Source organism: Octopus bimaculoides, chromosome 6, assembly GCF_046866305.1.
Source record: "Octopus bimaculoides isolate indiv1 chromosome 6, ASM4686630v1, whole genome shotgun sequence".
In the NCBI taxonomy this organism is placed as follows: domain Eukaryota; kingdom Metazoa; phylum Mollusca; class Cephalopoda; order Octopoda; family Octopodidae; genus Octopus; species Octopus bimaculoides.
The window spans coordinates 27,382,260-27,401,798 of record NC_142933.1 but is presented as its reverse complement, the minus strand read 5'-3'; the positions used below and the strand labels follow the sequence as shown (position 1 = coordinate 27,401,798).

General features: G+C 36.0%; 1 protein-coding gene across 5 annotated transcripts in view; it reads right to left on the bottom strand.

The window, feature by feature from the left end:
* The window catches only part of LOC149134991 (uncharacterized), a 23,400-nt gene extending 4,566 nt beyond the window's left edge, over positions 1-18,834 (bottom strand). The window contains exons 1-3 of one of the 5 annotated variants that reach the window (XM_089353655.1): positions 18,743-18,834; positions 3,272-3,356; positions 2,441-2,563 (exon numbers count right to left, since the gene is read on the bottom strand). In XM_089353655.1, coding sequence (XP_089209781.1) covers positions 2,441-2,563; positions 3,272-3,356 — 208 coding nt within the window. In that variant the 5' untranslated portion in view covers positions 18,743-18,834. Of the gene's footprint in view, positions 1-2,440; positions 2,564-3,271; positions 3,357-5,587; positions 5,740-11,412; positions 11,512-18,738 lie in introns of those variants that run through there. The other 4 variants (XM_089353654.1, XM_089353652.1, XM_089353653.1 and 1 more) reach the window with 4 other exon arrangements.
* Between the last annotated feature and the right edge of the window lie 705 nt (positions 18,835-19,539).

The following is a 19,539-nucleotide window of genomic DNA, read 5'->3' as shown; positions in this document are numbered from 1 at the left end:
CCAGGAATCGAAACCACAGTCTTACGATCACGAGTGAAAGACCTTCTACTAAGGCACGCGCCTCCATGTATATATGTACGTGCGTGCACGTGTGTGTGTGTGTGCGTGTGTACGTGAGTGCATCTACCCATATATCTCTGTTCTTTCTGCGTGACTATATCTGCGCAAGTTTTCTTTTCCTTTTCACTCGTGTATGCGCATGCGTATATTTGTATACTTTTTTCTACTCTTGGGCTGGTCTTTCCATAGGTATCAACTTTCTCACTTGTAACGCCTGTATGGTGTGAAAAATATAATTTTCTCAAATAAAGTGCACTTCATATTCAAGGCTCTGATGAAGCTATCGGATGTTATCCAGGTACTCAGCTAAGAGTCCATCACATCCTATAGCAGAAACATGTGTAAGTTAATGAAGTTGATTACATAACCTCTGTTTTTCCGTTGTCATCTCTTTATCCTATTACCACTCTATACTTATCTAACATTATGTTATATACTATACGTATATTGGATCCTACACCAGGATATTAGTCTCGCCATGCCTAAGCAAAATATTAATGTATGTATGAGGGGTGCTCGAAAGTTCCTGGTTTTAAGGGTATCGCGAAAGGCCTGGCCGGAGGCCCAACCTTCCGAGTTCTTTTAGAGATCTTAGAAAAACTGAAGGACTGTTGCAATAAGTGTGTGAATCTGAGAGGGTAATATGCTGAATAAAATCATAATTAACCATCTTCCTGTAATTTCTATTACCCAAAACCAGGAACTTTTCAGCACCATTTCGTATATATATATATATATATGTATCTGTGTGTGTGTGTGTGTGTGTGTGTGTGTGTGTGTGTGTGTGTGTGTGTGTGTGTGTACACACACATAGTGAGGGTACGTGACTTAGTGGTTAAGGCATTTGACTCACGATCGTAAGGTCGTGAGTTCAATTCCCAGCGACGCGTTGTGTCCTTGAGCAAGACACTTTATTTCACGTTGCACCAGTCTACTCAGCTGGTAAAAAATGAGTAGTACTTGTATTTCAAAGGGCCCGCCTTGTCACACTCAGTGTCACGCTGAATCTCCCTGAGAACTACGTTAAGCGTACACGTGTCTGTGGAGTGCTCAGCCACTTGCACGTTAATTTCACGAGCAAGCTGTTCCATTGATCGTATCAGCTGGGACCCTCTTTATCGTAACCGACGAAGTGCTCCTTCATACACACAAACACACACACACATACACACACACACACACACACACACACACACACACACACACACACACACACACACACACATGCACATTATCATTCATCTGTTTCACACGTTTGTCTGCGGTCGTGCTGAGGTACCACCTTGAAGAATTTTTAGTTGAATGAATCGACCCCAATAATTTTTTTTTAAGCCTGGTAATTATTCTATCGGTCACTTTTCCTGAACCGTTAAGTAACAGCGACGTAAATAAACCAACATCAGTTGTGTGTGCATGCGCCCGTGTGAAAGATATTGTTTGCATAGACGAAGTTAGTGAGAAGTTTCATCTTACAATGTTGCAAACACTGAAATATTAATGTCTACTCCATTAAACTCCCTTTAACTTCCGTTTAACTTCCGTTTAACTTCCGTTTAACTTTCGTTTAACTTCCGTTAAACTCCGTTTAACTTCCAGTTATTTTCATTCTCTTCCGTTGCAAAACCTCATCTAAAAGTACGGATTAAAGAGTTATCATTCTCACCACCTAAATATCGTGAGGTTTAGTGGTCTGATTGATAATTAAATGATTAATCCTCTCAGACCAGAGCACCTATGTCTAACTTTGCCTTCCACCTGGGCACATGAGCAAAAATATAAATGGTTGTTTATACAGCTCAAGAGTAACGATTGTAGGCAAACAAATGGAGACAATTGGTTGCATCTTCTTTTCCTGCATCTGTTGTTCATTATTGTTTTACTGAGAATCCTGCGAAGATGACATTTAACCTATACCCGTTGTAGCAAGAATACGGCGTGACAGAGTTAGACATTCTTCCTTTTTTTAGTGTGTCCTCTCTTAGTTATTTCTTCAGATTGTTCTGTTAAGACCTCACTATCAGTGTAAAACTTGCAGATGTAATAAATTCTCTTTACTTGTCTCGAAACTTACCATCACTCATACAAAATACGTTTGTGCAGTATATTTAACTGAGAATTGAATAAATCTAGAATTTCTTTCTTTGTATGTTTATTCCTCGTCTTAATTTCTCACACTTACACCAATATAACAATTTATGAACACTAAAAGCATATTTCAAAATATAATTTCAAGAATTCAAGCAGCACATATTAAAAGATGAAATCAAAAAAAAAATCACAGAAACTATTTAAGTTGCATTTAGAAACGATTTCCGATATTAAATTGTCTAGAATATGAATAACGTGAATGGAAACAGCACTTCAGTTAGTTTTCACTTACACGATTTATGAATTTTTATATCATTGTGGAGGCATTCTACTTCCAAACATTCATACATCGTTCTAAGTATGCCACTTGAACCATTACAAATACATATTCCTGTCATGTAACATCCGTTACATTCTGCAAAAGAGGGAGAAGCATTATTTCTTTGAAACAGTAGACACATTTTAAGATTTCCCATACTTGCAATTTCTGAGAATTTAATCCAGCCAGATATTGAGTATTATTTGTGCATGTTAGTAAATATTGCATCTTCATGGATTAAGAGAAACTTTTAAAGTGAAACAATGCATAATAAATATGTAGAAAAAAAAATCATATCTATGGTCTCTGGAATTTCAAACATGAGTAAAAGAGTGGAGAAATATAATGTAGTAAATCAAATTAGGATGATATGCACTTGGCAAGTACACTGTTTAAAGTACCTACAGATATAAAATTAGATGATAATTGTCCATAGTAGAGACAGGTTTCTGCGAAATTTGCAATAGAAGCATATCTGTCGTTTAAGTTGCTGACTTTCTTCAGAATATAGTAAACATTATTCTACTCACAGATCTGTAATTATGTCGTGGGGCACTGTTAAGTCTTGTGAAGGGATAATTAAGATTGAAATGTAAATGCTTTCTTTTTTCTTAATATCAAGTCATTTAAGTTTTATCTCCAATCTTTTTAAAACTTAGAATAGTAACTCAAGATTTTTTTTTGTGCCACAGTGAACAGGGTAAAAAGACAAAGATTTCGCATGTCAGAGTCGTATAAACCCAGCATGTTCAACGATACAGATAAAAAAAAAAAACTTAGAAGTTTCAGAATATTGAAACGTACCTGAAGCTACATCAAATTCCCCAAAAACAGTGGGAATGGCAATAATTGGAATCAAAATTTTTGTCAATGAATTCAATGAATTCATCTGTAAGTAAAATAGAATAAACACACGTAAAATATATCGGCTATTTTCATACTAAAGATAAATCATTTCTACAGAAAAGTGATTATTTACACACACACACACACACACACACACACACACACACACACACACACACACACACACACACACACACGCACGCACGCACGCACGCACGCACACACACACGCACACACACACACGCACACACACACGCACACACACACGCACGCACACACACACGCACACACACACCACACCGCACACACGTACATACGCATGTATATATAGTCCACAGATGAGATCCAGAGATTCTCAGTATAGGAGATACCTGGTAGTGCTCAAATGATTCAAACTAAGACTCCGATGTCTTTACAGGGGATCAGTTCCGTGGAGTAAAGAATAGCTATAAGAGAGATCCAGTTGAGCAGATACAGAGGCAATTACGGGGATAAACAAATTAGATATATAAAATATAAGGTTAGATATGAAATACAAAACGTGTATATATGTATACATGCAAAACGTGAGAAAACAAAAAGTGGAAACTTTCAGACGATGAATTTTTAGATATATAGATATTTATATTAATAGATCCAACTTACATAGTACAAATGACAGAGAAAATTAAAAGGGAGGAAGAAAGGTGTTGTAATTCCAACAACTGCTTCTGGGGGCTCGGAGATCCATCATAATGTTAGCAGATGTAGTTCATCACAATATGCGGCCGTAATGGAAACAATCAGCAGTGGATAATATGTATCTCCGTCATCAGAGTAGAAAGGATCTTGCATTTCAGTTCTTAATGTAGAAAGTTCAAAGAGGGAATAATCTGTATTAAGATTTGAAATGTAAGATCTCTATCATTTGTACTCTGTGTAAGTTGCACCTATTAATATAATTATCTATATATTTATACTTAAATATTCATCGTCTGAACGTCTCTACGTTTTGATTTCTCTCGTTTTGCATATATGACAATATACACATTTTGTATTTCATACCCAAACCGTTATATTTAATATATCTAATTGTTTTTTTTATGCGCATAATTGCTTCTATGCATGTATATATGTATGTATGTATATTTTCTATACGCGTCAGCACGCAATGCCATCTTAAGGCAAGGGCACACTTCGTACTTTCCTAAGAGTCAATATTAATCCATGTACGAGGTCCCTAATCAGAGAGGAATCCCAAAAGCAACTGTTTTAATGAGTGAATATTTCCACACTGTCAGATTTAGTAAAGAAAGTTTATAAACATCTTCGTCCAATATATTGCTTGGAAGTCTTGATTTTGATCTACATCAACTCTGACAGTAAGTTATCCAGTTCCTGCAGACAAACCAATAACATTATCAGCTGTCCCTGCTGCTGGGAACTTTTCACATGACGAAATACCAAAACTCAACAACAAGTGAGCTGATCAGTGTATAAGCTGCCTGGAATGGAATCTACAGAATAAGTAATTCTTTGACTCTTATTATCTTCAAGAACAGCACAAAGATCATGTCCCATTTATTCAATAAATTCTTACAAATGTTTGCCGACAGATCTAATAGATTCATTTTCTCAGGATTCCTAAACAGTTTGAGATGTTCTTCAAAAAATGATCAAAGTCATTCAAAAGCTCTAGAAGTCCAAAATTGTTTCCTTTTTGCCAACCCATTTATTTGATTAACTCATCGAAATGTCCAACATCTGGATGTAAGAAAGTGAATTACAGATACTACACGTGTCAATACTTAATGACAGTGGATCACTGGATTCATTGTGCCTTGTCATTATGCTAGAATCATGATAGTGACCTTTCAAATTCTCACTGAATGTAGGATGAAAATGAAGGAGAGAAAACTCAAAAGTCTCTATCAAGGAATTTGCCCAAACTTGAAATATTAAATGGCGATTGCGTAGGACGGGAATGGCTACTTAATTCACCATACTTAGGTCGTTTGTAATGCTTTGTATGTTTGCTTATTGTTCCAGATAGAATTTCTCTTTGCTCCATCAAGATTCAAGGATATGAAAATGAAAAAAAAAGTAACAAAAATATAAAACATCGCAACTGCATGATTTGAAATTCGAGCCAATAGAAAAAAATTAAAAGAACAAAACATACGAAACTATCATAATCCTAAGAAATACTCTCAAGATGAGTCTTAAATTTTTTAAAATTATTAAATACTTTAGAGAACAAAATATTACAATATAACATTCCATAGTTTAACTTACCTTATAATCTTGAAGATGACTTCTACGTTAAGAAATACAGAATGATATAAGTAATTTTCAAATATCCCTGGAATGGTGGCGTTGAAGACACCAGCTGTTATCATACAGATTTTATTGAAATTCACTATTGTAACATAACGTTTGTTCTTGATTTATCATGTGCATCATGACATGTTATTGGGAAATATTACAAAATGTTTGGAATAGCGTTTCCTTTCTAATCTTTTTTATTAGTTTGATATAGAGTAAGGCAAGCGCTTATAGCTTTTGCAGGCCACTGCAAACCGATGGAATCGAGGCGATTAATATTCCTCTTGAATAATTACAAGTTGATGGTAGCAGAAACAATAAGATCAAGGAGAAAATTCTAGAAAACCGAATTTTCTAGGATGGAAGAAAAGTACTTTAATGTCTAGTGGGTATCTTTTGAGGAAGAGAGACGTGTAAGACTGGAATGGCTGAGTGGAAGTGCACAAGACACTCCAACACTAGGGATAGAAGATAAAGTAGTAGCAATAGTAAATACACAATGAAGAGACAATACTTCTGTGAGTCAGAAGTTGAGCCTGTTGGTGAGTGACGTTATACTTAGTAGGATGGTCAGTTTTCAGATATAATTTTGAATGTTAGCACTGTACCAAATATAAAAACAATACGCAGCTTGAATTCTATAGAGGGCTAGTAGTTGTGGTAGGCTGAAATATTTCATGACCTGATTGGAAGATTTTTACAAGATCTCTGTTTATTGAATTTCTGTTTGGCTTGAAGTGATTAGGTTGTTCGTGGCTGATGTATGAGAGCGAACGTTTAAGGAGGAACGAAGACAGCTATCATCTGCATAGGTATGAGTGTTGGTGGACCTGGAAGCGTGCAGATAATTGATGCAAAATGAAATAGAATGTAGGGGTGGGGATAAATTTTATATTGTGTACAGGGTCAGACAGCGCTCTCCAGCACACGCCCGTTATGAGCCATCGGCTTAGGAAACAATACGATAACTACACCTACTACCACACACACACACGCACACTCTCCCTCTCCCTCTCTCCCTCCCTCCCTCTCTCTCACTCTCTCTCTCTCACTCTCTCTCATTTTATAGTATGTATATACCAGAGGCGGCTCCAGATCATCAGCGTCACTCAGGCTCTTCACAGATTTCTAAGGCACATGCCTGCTCGAAGAATTTCACGTTTTTCCGCAATATTTCTAGCCCTAAATGGCTTAGGCTTATTTTCTATATCTAGCACTATGTCTTCCTCCATTTTTTAGTTACGTTAAGAAACTCTGCAAAACAACTGATCTTTACTCACTGACGCACAGAATAACAGCAATCAAATAACGACATCGGAGTGCACAACAACCATCTGTGATCTGACTGTCACCTGTACTCTTGACAAGAGATGCCATTTAGTCTTTTACACCTACCAGGCTCGTTCTGATTTTAAATCCTAATCTCTATAGAAATTTATTGCTTCAAGAAAAAATTGAATTTGAATTACTTTTGATTTTTACGATTATAGATAACAACTCTGGCTGTAACTTCTTAACTCGAATCAGGCGCGTGTGAACGATGTCGCGAGAACGTCTGCTACGAATGATATTTTTTTAAACAGGGCACCTCTAAGACGACCGCCAGACGCTGAACGAAAATAAATAAACTGCGACGAGGTTCAATAAAAAGAGCCCGAGTTATTGGCTGAAATTACACACATGAAGTCAGTGATGGCAGAAATTAAATCAGCTTGCAAATACACGTTCGCTTTACTAAATTTACACTCGGGTTAAGCCCGAACAGCACGAGTGCCGGAGTCACCACTAGTATATACAGATATGTGTGTATAAGTATGTATGTATATATAAATGAATCCCAATCAGAAATCCCGACCAATTGAACGACCAAGCTCATGAAATTAGCATGTAATTGAAGAAGTATTTCACGGAATCAGTGTAACAGAATGTAACAGGGTTGGACTTTCTGAACAAGAATTAAACTCCATCTGGCTGATTTCTACACAATTTCCGTCTAGCCAATTATACTCGCAAAATATTTATTTATATTTCTCCAACAACCGTTCAGAACCTGTACAAGTCAATTCCTCGCCGCATTAAATCTGTAATTGATGTCAAAGACAAACCAACTACCTACTGAATAATAAACTTCGATTTAACAATGTGTTTCCAACACTTGTGTATGTATATATATATGTATGTATATATATATATATATATATATATATATATATATATATATATATATATATGCGAGTAAAAATAAATACACAAAAGGTGTTTTTTTTTTGTATGATTGTGTATAGAGGAATATATTATTTTGTTTAAAAGAGTTCCAACACTGTCTGTTTTTTATGTTTTATTTATATTCCTGCAGAACCAATGTGGGGTATAGAATATGGAATATACAATATATAATATAATATACGATATATAATATAAAATAAAATAAAATAAAAATGGATGGCACCATGAAAGAAAGTATTGAATGTAGATGAAATATTGAGTGTTCAATATAAAGGATCAAATATATAAATATAAATATATAAAGGCGACTCGAGTTTCAGGGCTATTTCCCTTCGTCATAGCCGGTATGACAGACTATATATATATATATATATATATATATATATATATATATATATATATATACACACACACACGTATATACATATATATATATATATATATATATATATATATATATACACGTGCACACACGCACACACATACGTACATACAGATATACAAGCACACATACGAACATATATATATATATATATATATATATATATATATATATATATATATATATGTATATGTATATATATGAATGTATATACATATGTATATATGTACGTATGGATGGATGTATGTATGTCCGTATGTATGTATGTATATATATATATGGAGATCTTCTGACGGAATGACAAAGAACCAGATCGATTTCATTCTTGTTCAAAAAGATGAAAATCAAACATCACAAATTGCAGAATATACCCTGACGCTGGCTGCGACTCTAATCACTAACTCTGATGGCTACATGGAGAATGCGAATGAAAAAGTTGAAAAGGAATTCCTCACTCCTACAATATGACCTCGAAAATCTCAATAAAGAATACACGGTTGATATCAACAACTGATTCGAAACGATACTTAAGATGTGAGAAAGGAAGAGCCCGGACAATACGTGGCAATTGGTAAGTGAAATTCTTGAATCTGCTGAAATACACTTACTAATCAGAAAGGGAATCAAAAAGAAACCATGGAGTTCTGTAGCAACTATGACTCTTGTTGAAAAGACTAGGAAAATAACAGCTTTGGGTTCCAACTTTGAATATAAAAATATTATCAAAGAAATTAAACGAGAATGTCGGAAAAATAGAAACAATTACATAACCAATTTGTGCGAAAATCTAGAAGAACAAGCAAAACACAGAAGGTGAAGAAACTCAAAGGAGAATACACTGCTAAGACGGATAGTATTAAATCAGAAGGAACAGTCATAACAGCAGCACAACAGGTAGAGTACACCAAGAAGTTGCATGAAATCGATCCAAAGATCACCTTGGTTGACAGATTTAAGGTAAGAGAAAGAACTTGGACCATTAATAAGTGAGGTAGAAAGAGCTTTGGAAAAGATGAAACAAAAACAGGAAAGATCAGTGTCTAGATACAGTATCGATTGAACTGATCAAAGGTGCAGAAGAGAGTGGCATAACAATACTCCCACAAACTCTACTGAAAGACCTGGAGAGAGAAAGAATAGCAGTAGAACAAGAGGCAGGCAAAGATCGCAATGGATGGACAATATCAAGAGCTGGTTGGACCAGAGTAGCAAGAGAGACCTTGTAGCCTGGAATGGCTTTCTCCTCGTTGGAAATGAATGAACGGTATGGCAATTTTTTCCAATACAATCCAGTTTCGTCTACGCTAAAAATCTGTTCGGGAAGAAACCCGTTTTCTTCGATGATTTTCTTTAATGCATTAGGAAATTCCGTTGGTGCTTGTTCGTCAACTGATGCACTTTCACCTTGTTTCTTAATGGAGTGATAACTTCTTCGCTCCTTAAATCTCATGAACCAATCTTGACTTACCTTGAACTCTACATCTTTCTTATCTGGATATTTTTTCTTCAGGTCCTCAATCAAAGACAACACTTTCTCTTGAATGATTCCTTGACTAATAGTAGCACGCTGACGATTCAATCTAACCTTTCTCCAAAGAGAAAGAAGTCTTCCCATTTCTTCAAAGATTTTGCCTCTTTTCTTATTGATGACTGCGTTCTTCATCCCTAGGGCTTCAGATTTGATATGTACTAAAATCTTGTCCTTATTATGTACAATAGTCGATACAGTTGTCTGACTCATCCCAAAAGATCGTGCAATTGCTACCACTCTTTCACCTTTTGCATGGCGTTTTATCATAGCCAGTTTATCTTCCAACTTTATAGCATGACGCTAAGCACTTTCACTATGAATTTTCTGAGGAGCCATGGGGGTAAAAACTAAAGTCACAAATGAATGAGAATGAGAAAATAGCCGATAAACAGACGTAACACAAATCTGAATTCAAAACAATCGCGGGAATCACGAGTGACAACGACGCCTAACGGTAGATATTGGAACTACAGTGCAATATGAGCTCCGAAAGACCGATAAATAAGACAACAGAGCTGATTTCATGATTTCGTTCACTAAGCTACACTACTTTATAGTGTATATCTTAACATTTACTGTACATATTTTAATATGATTTTATATGCTTTTATTCTTATTTATTGTACAGTAACATGATTTTATCTGCTTTTAACGGGATTAGCAGCTGCACAAAAACTACATCCCTATACGACATGATGTTGTCCCCAAAACAAAATACAATGCCATTCGGGAAAAAGACCCCTGGAATAAATATAGAGAATCCTCGTATTATTGAATTCGTACACAAATATCAGCACAAGGAATACAAGTGGAACATTCCCACCAAAACATCTGTCAAGTGTAAGCTTAAAAGACCGGATATTGTTCTTTGGGACAGATAAGAAAAAGTATGTACCGTCATAGAGGCCAGCTGTCTTTCTAATGTGAATACCTCTTTGAAAATCAAAGAGAAAGAAAATAACTATAGACAACTGCTTCGAAACCTCCAGCTTTTACATCCGTATTATAAATTTACATTAATACCAATAATAATTGGAGAATTCGTTTTGTAAGTAGATACTTAACTGTCAGTCTGGATAAGCTTGGATTTTCAGAAAAAGAAATCAACCAACTGATTCGCACATTACAAATACAATCTGTAAGCGGAACAGTAAAACTGTGCAAAACGTTTCCCAAGCTTAAAATGGGACATCGTTTTCGTTATCTACTTTATATCTTTATTAGAAATCAGCTCCTTCCTCAGAGGAAAAGTTTAGATGATTAAAAACAGAAGACATATATATGTATGTATATATATATATATATATATATATATATATATATATATATATATATATATATATATATATATATATATATATATATATATATATATATATATAGAGAGAGAGAGAGAGAGAGAGAGAGAGAGAGATAGATAGATAGATAGATAGATAGATAGATAGATAAACAGACAGACAGACAGACAGACAGACAGACAGACAGACAGACAGAGATATATGCATATACATGCGTATAGACATACATAGATTGGATACACGTGTAGGAGTATGACAGAAACAAATGAATGAATACACGTGTAGGAATAGAAAATATGATTTTGTTTCTGCTACACACGACAGACGCTAGGATATCTCAAGAGGAAAAATTACCTACTTCAAAACGGTACGCTGTGCCAGCTTTCACAATCTGTGCGTATTCAAATGCCAATTGATAATCAATATTAAATGGACAGGACATGCAGATAAATATTTTATGCAAATAATAGAGAGATACAAACAGCAACAGCAGTTGAAACAAACAGGATGCAGAGAAACCAAACTGAATATACAAGCATATATGTAAAAACTTTTTAACTAGGAACAAGTCTATTAAAGGAATAACAATGAATACTAATTTCGATGTCTTTCAAGAACAGGCTGTCATGTCTGTTATACACCCACATAATGCATCGACGATGTTTGCTCATACTGCATGGCTTACAGATGGCCTACTGAATCAAAATCTCTTTGCGACTTTGAGGGGAAGGTAAAACTTGACAACCTCTATCCTCCTCCACCAAATATTTTTTGGTACTTTGTTGCTCATTCTGGAAACAGTTTCATAGAAAATACATGCTCATATAACAAAACACTGACACTCGCCTCTCTGTGACACAAAGAAATGAGAGCCCCAGATTTAGTCCTACATTAGAGCAGTTTCGTACAAGCAAACAATACATATACTTGCAGAAAACCGCTCGAAAGCGGGTCAAGTCTACTACCCGAGTAGAAAATTGCGGGATTTGAACTCGGAACACAAAGAACAGGAACAAATACCGCAAGATATTTCAGTTCGGACTTCTCAGTTTCGCTAATCGACCGCTTTGGACAGCTATATTTTTTTTTTATTAATCCAAAAGAATGAAGAGCAAAGTTGTACGTTGCGTGATTTGAACTCTAAGAGCAGAAAATCGGAACAAATACCGCAAAGCATTCTTTCCGACGCTCTAACGAGTCTGCCAATTCGCCGCCAGCAAATAATCTTAAAACTCCAATGAAGAGAAACATACATACTTACATACTCGCATACATTCATGCATACATACATACATACATACATACATACTTATGTTTAACTACTTTCATACACACCTAATACATACATATGTCCCGATAGCGATCGCCATAGAAAAATAATTACCTATTCAGTAGTAAATGAGCAGCCATCTCCAGAGAGATGAGGAGGTAACCAATAAGAATTACAGACGCTCCTTCTAGGAAAGATACAGATTTATCCTGGAGAAAAATCTAGATTGAAAATTAGTTTTATAAAACAAGAAGTTTGAAAAAAGTACCATCTCTGAATTACACCAAAACCATACAAAACTAATAATAATAACCTTGATGTTTTGATTAAAAAAAAACAAAACTTTGAGGTGGATGTAAGATGGGACCAGGAAGAGATTTCATTGTGGCTACTGATACATGGAAAACTTAACTTCACTCGAAGTTATATTATTTTACCGTCAAGCTCAAATGATATATGTATGCTCCAATCAGTAATTTACATGCCAAAATACAAATAATAAAATCTATACAGTTTGAATTTGCTTTAAACACGTGCTATTTTCGTTGAAGAAATCTGAAGTGTGATTGGCTCAAACCTACAAACCCCTCCTGCAGCGTCGTTATCAGCGACCGATTTTATTCTCCGGTATCTAACAAAGAATGTTACAAATACTCAGAAAACATGTTCTCTGATAAGGTCTTGTAAAGAGACATACAGTCCAAGTAAAAGAAAAAACAAACAATGACCATCAGAGTTCTCTGCAAACAATAAATCAGTATTTAGAAGGGAACACTTTGGAAAGTATGGCTTGGCAGATGACGTTTTTCTGCAATTACTTCGGTTATTTCCGGGTAAATGTTTTGGTTCTATTATATAGACATTAAAACCTGCAAGATTCTAACATCAATTGGAAATCTTCATAAAAATAGTGATATTGACAGGATCTACCTAAAAAGAGATAAAGGAGATAGGGGCTTTAGATCAGTGCAGACAACCTTTGAATGTCGTATAGTCTCTCTCAGACAGCACTTGCTAAACAGCAGCAAAAAAAAAAAATAATAAATACATTAACTCAGTGCTGGAAAGTGAAGAAAACAATATTCTACAAGTTGGAAGTGAGCTCCTCAGGAAGTACTCTTTCCCTGATGACTTTCCATACAGCCCCAAATCAGCCGGACTACCATACCTCAAAGAAGACCTGGATATGAAACGCTCAGCATATCAAAAAAAATTTTAAAAAGGCCATGTGTGGATATCGTTCTCGAAGATTTGAAGAAGATAGTAACATTGACATGAAGTGAAGCCTCTCTCGGACTCAACCACTACATTGCATCACACTAGAAGGCTATGCATTTGCAATTCAAGAACAGGAAATTGCTACTTGATACCTAATCAACAAAAGAGACAGGGAAGCCATTGGTGTTCCAAGATGCAACTGCAAATGTAGATTGTCATATTTCTGTGGAAGACTTCACACATGGGATTAGCAGCTGCACAAAAACTACATCCCTATACGACATGATGTTGTCCCCAAAACAAAATACAATGCCATTCGGGAAAAAGACCCCTGGAATAAATATAGAGAATCCTCGTATTATTGAATTCGTACACAAATATCAGCACAAGGAATACAAGTGGAACATTCCCACCAAAACATCTGTCAAGTGTAAGCATAAAAGACCGGATATTGTTCTTTGGGACAGATAAGAAAAAGTATGTACCGTCATAGAGGCCAGCTGTCTTTCTAATGTGAATACCTCTTTGAAAATCAAAGAGAAAGAAAATAACTATAGACAACTGCTTCGAAACCTCCAGCTTTTACATCCGTATTATAAATTTACATTTATACCAATAATAATTGGAGAATTCGTTTTGTAAGTAGATACTTAACTGTCAGTCTGGATAAGCTTGGATTTTCAGAAAAAGAAATCAACCAACTGATTCGCACATTACAAATACAATCTGTAAGCGGAACAGTAAAACTGTGCAAAACGTTTCCCAAGCTTAAAATGGGACATCGTTTTCGTTATCTACTTTATATCTTTATTAGAAATCAGCTCCTTCCTCAGAAGAAAAGTTTAGATGATTAAAAACAGAAGATATATATATGTATGTATATATATATATATATATATATATATATATATATATATATATAGAGAGAGAGAGAGAGAGAGATATATAGATAGATAGATAAACAGACAGACAGACAAACAGAGATATATGCATATACATGCGTATAGACATACATAGATATACAAGGAAAACGAAACTCTGCTCAGTACTTTTCATAGATTTCATTTCTATTAGAATTTACAATTTGATTTAGAAACGCATTATTCAAAACTCCACGAAAGTGAGAAAAACTCTTTAAACACTAAGGTGCTTCTGGGTAACAAGGCTTTCAAATCTTGTACATAAGGTTGCACGTCATTGGATGATGAATAAAGCTCATGATTAAAGGCTGGCTCAGACTACGTGGTGGAATTGATAGCTGTCGACTACATTGTATGCAAGCAGGTAGTGTGGTGCTACAGAGTAGAACTGGTTAGCGATGGGGTCGGAAGCTACTGAATGATGGATGGTATACAAAAGTAGTCGCTCCTGTTTTATTTAGAAATTCCAATATCAAGTGTAATGTGTGCAGAGAATCATGCAGTGCTTATTAGTAAAAGTTTATGGCAATGGCAGATATTGCTTGCTATTCGTCCTGTTGTTTGAAGGCAGTTTGAATCTTGTGTAAAGAAAAAGTGTCAGTTGTTGGTAAATGTAGAGTAAACCTCCCCCCCCCCCCCACATACACATACACAAACACACACATATACTGTATATATCCAAATGATAAGAAGAAGACAAAGAAAAAATTCAGTTCTATATTTAAGAGATGAGGAATTATTTACACTGTTTACATTTGACGGATATTTGTCCTTATCTTTGTTGTTAACACAACGTTTCGGCTAATATACCCGCCAGCCTTCATCAGGTGTCTTGGGGAAATTTCGAACCTGGGTCCTCATTCCTAAGGTATTTTCGATGTTCTAGTTGTTATTATTATTATCATTATTATTATTCAGGTCACTGCCTGGAATCGAACTCGGGGTTAGTAGCCCATGCTCATAACCACTACGCCATATGTCCGTGGGCAACTATGGAGTGAATTTTAGGGCTTATAAATCTAATATTCTCCTATCATTCCTTAATACCGGTTCCTATATGCTGTTCATATCTGCACTCGGTCTGCTTAGGAGGTTGTTGTGTCCTAGCTTATGTGCTGCTTCTTTTAGTTTTCGTATTTTCCAGTGGTGTTCTCTGTCTATTATTTTAACTTCATCCCACAGGGGGAGGTGGTCTCCATTTTTCCATACATGATCAGCTATACCCGATTTATCAATATCTCACCGTGTCACAACTTTGCGATGTTCCTCTACCCTGCACACACAGGCACACACGCACGCACGCACGCACACACACACACACACACACACACACACACACACACACACACACACACATATAGTCCCTTTCTTGTATCACCTAACCGTCCGGATGTTTCGCGTTCTTGTCCCATTTTGTATTTTATAATATATACAGGGTGAGTGGAAAGTAACTATGCACTAGAAATTACTTATAAAATTTTTAGTATTACTGAAGACATGACAAAAACAGTTTTTAAACGCACAACACTAATGGGGATTTTTTATTTTCTTATTGTCTTAATTCTTATTTTCCAGATGGCCGATCACTTGACTGTTCAGGAGCGAGCTAAGATAGCAGTACGCTATGAGGTGTGGAATTCCATTGTTTTGATTCAGAGATGGTGCCGTGCATAGCATGCAGCACTACGTCCGGAGACAATTAAGAATTGTCATGCAAAGCTGATGACCAAGGGCTCTGTGGACGATGCAAGAAGTGGCCGTCTAACCACATCTCGATCAGCTGAGAACGTGGCAACAGTGCAGGAAATCTTTAATCGCAGCCCGCAAAAATCAACACGTCAAGCAGCTCGTGAAAGTGGACTAACAAGACACAATACGTACAGTGTTGAATAAAGAATTGAACTTTCGTCCGTGGAAACCTCATTACGTGCAGGAACTAAAACTGCAGAAGTCTAGAACTCCAGAACTCCAAGAAGTCCAGATCTCCATGTGATTTTTTTACCTGTGGAGTTACACAAAAGAGGTGTACAAGACAAAACCTCTCACACTGAGGGACTTAGAGACACGGATTCAGGAGGTTCTCAATGATATCCCACACGACGTCTTTCAGAAGGTTGTTCAACACTCCGCCTGACCGTTTGAGGAAACTGGTTGACGCCACCGGTGCTTACGTTGAAATATAAGATTTACTCTCATTTTCCCATGTAATAAAGAACATGTATCATTTGTTTCAATAAATTTGTAAAAGGAATATGGATTTTATTACCATTTTTTAATGCCTACTTACTTTTCATCCACCCTGTATACACACACACACACACACACACACACACACACACACACACGCACACACACACACACACACACAACACACACAACACACACACACACACACACACACACACACACACACACACACACACATATTACAACAAAATTTTATATAGAGTTACCCAAGGTTTCGCGTCGACCATGCATTGTGGACAGCTCTATATTTTTAGAGTGTGCTTCTTTCTAATATATGTTTTTTTATTAATTGTATGCGCGCGCAACTGTGTGTGATGGCTGCCACTTAGTTTCAATCAATGTCATCGTTTGATTGTTCTTTTCAACATGTACAGTACGGATGTGGATTTTCTGTCCTGCTAGGGATCTGCGTTCTTTTGCACAAATGTGACAATGATGGTCGCCTTTTGTAACAAGCGTTCAGAGAGCTTACCGTTCACTTTGACACATGCCTTCATTGAACCATGAATTTTTTTTTCTTTGAGCGTCTTGCCTTTCTCAGCCACGTCCAGCCATGATATGCAACACATGAAAGAAATGTTAAAAATCAAGCGATAGCCTGTGACTGAAGATTTTTCGGATCTTTATGATTTGACGGGCAACATTTTTTTATGTAGTGTTTTTGGTACCGAAACATTTTCAAACTTCGAATACTTGTATATTTTGTGTTATAGAACAGATAAAAAATTTTGTATTCGAAGTTATTTCATGTAAAAAATTGTCGTATTTCGGTAATTTCAACCAATCACTGACGTCTATTGAGGTGAAAACAATTATGCCGTGGAATGTAAACAACGGTGTTACGGGATTTTTTCCCTTGAATAAAATTAGTGCCGTTGTTTGTCAACAAAAACTATCCGTTGTCAACAACAACTATCAGCGGTATATATTTCGTTTGTCACTGTTATTTATGACATCGTTCGTGCGTTTGTACTGGTTTTAGCTTTAGGGTTTTAGGGTTCGGGTTTTAGAGTTAGGGTTAGTTTTAGGATTACGGTTAGGGTTATGATTATTTTTGCCATAACCTTAACTCTAACCCTATAACTCATAATCCTAACCCTAACACTAACCCTAACCCCAACCCTAACCCTAAAACCCTAACCCTAAAATCCGAACCCTAACCCTAAAACCCTAAACCCTTACTAAGGAATAATGATACAATTAAACAGGGAATAACACACTTGACACCGAACAGCACTAGCTGTATTCAGCTGAATAGACGTCAGTGGTTGGTTGAAATTACAGAAATACAACTTTAGCATGAAATAACTTGCGATGTACAATTTTTTGTTAAGAAGGTTAAGAGAAGAAGTTGTTTTATATGTCACATTCTACCAGTGTCCCAAGTTTGAAAGTGTTTCGTTAAGAAAACAAGTGTTGCCCGTCAAATCATAAAGATCCGATTTTTCAAATGAGGAGATGCCCTGGACTATCCCAGTCCCACTCTCTAAACGAAGTATATATTTCCCCATAAAGGAAGAATTAGTCTACATCATTGACTGGAAACGAAATCGTAGGTTTTTCATTCAGAGTTTTCTTTCCTTCAGAGAAATGTCTACCCAAATGCTCGAGCGCTCTCGCTCATAGCTGTTGGACGGCCGTTAATTCTACTGAGAGCTTGCGCTCTTTGACAGGTTTTGTTTTTTGTCCTGCAGGATGTCTAATAAAAATTTCTAATAAAACCTACCGTCTTTATTAAGTAGGTTCTATAGGGATGCTAGCAAAATTGCCGACGCTGACTGGTCGTATTTTGTTACGTGCTACCAGTAGCACTGAGAGTGATCTGACAGATATATATATATATACATACACATATTACACGTATATGTGCGTGTATCTAAGAAAGAGAGAGAGGAAGAAGCAGAGCAAAAAGAGAAGACAAATGTAGCAATAATTATTAGAGAGAGAGAGAGAGAGAGAGAGAGAGAAAGAGTGAGGGAGGAAAAGAGAAGAGAAACGTAATAACCATTATAAAGAAATTTGTATCAACCTGCCTCTGTCCTTTACTGTTTAAAGCTTGCTGGAACGAAAAAGGTGATTGAAAATTATTATTCTTGTAAACTATAGTAAAAGCTATAAAACTATTACATACACGTCACGTGTGATTCCAATTATCAATTATATATATATATATAGATAGATAGATAGAATCAACACAGTGCCTTCTCTTTTTATATGTATACATGTATATATATATATATATATATATATATATATATATATATATATATATATATTGTACATTAAAACCAAGGTTTTCATCTGTTTATTTGAATCATTCGCTCTCTCTCTCTCTCTCTCTCTCTCCACCCACACACACACACATATATATATATATATATATATATATACACATACACACATACATACACACACATATATATATATATATATATATATATATATATATATATATATATATATATATACTTGTTTCAGTCATTGGACTGCAGCCATGCTGGGGCACTACCTTGAAGAATGTAACCGAACAAATCAACCCCAATACTTTTTTAATGCTATTCAATCCGATCCCTTTGCCCGACCGCTAAGTTACGGGGATGTAAACACACTAACACACGTTGTCAAGTGTTGGTGGAGGACAAATACAACACAAAAACAACAACACATACAGATGCATATGCATATACATAGCTATATCGTTCGTCCGTCGTTGTGGACGATGACCAAGGATATCAGATGGGAGAAAAATACAGGATTCGGTGTGTCCAGCTGTGGCCGATCAATCCGACGTGTGCTCGGACGCTTCTGCTGCAAGTCGGGTACGGGTGCT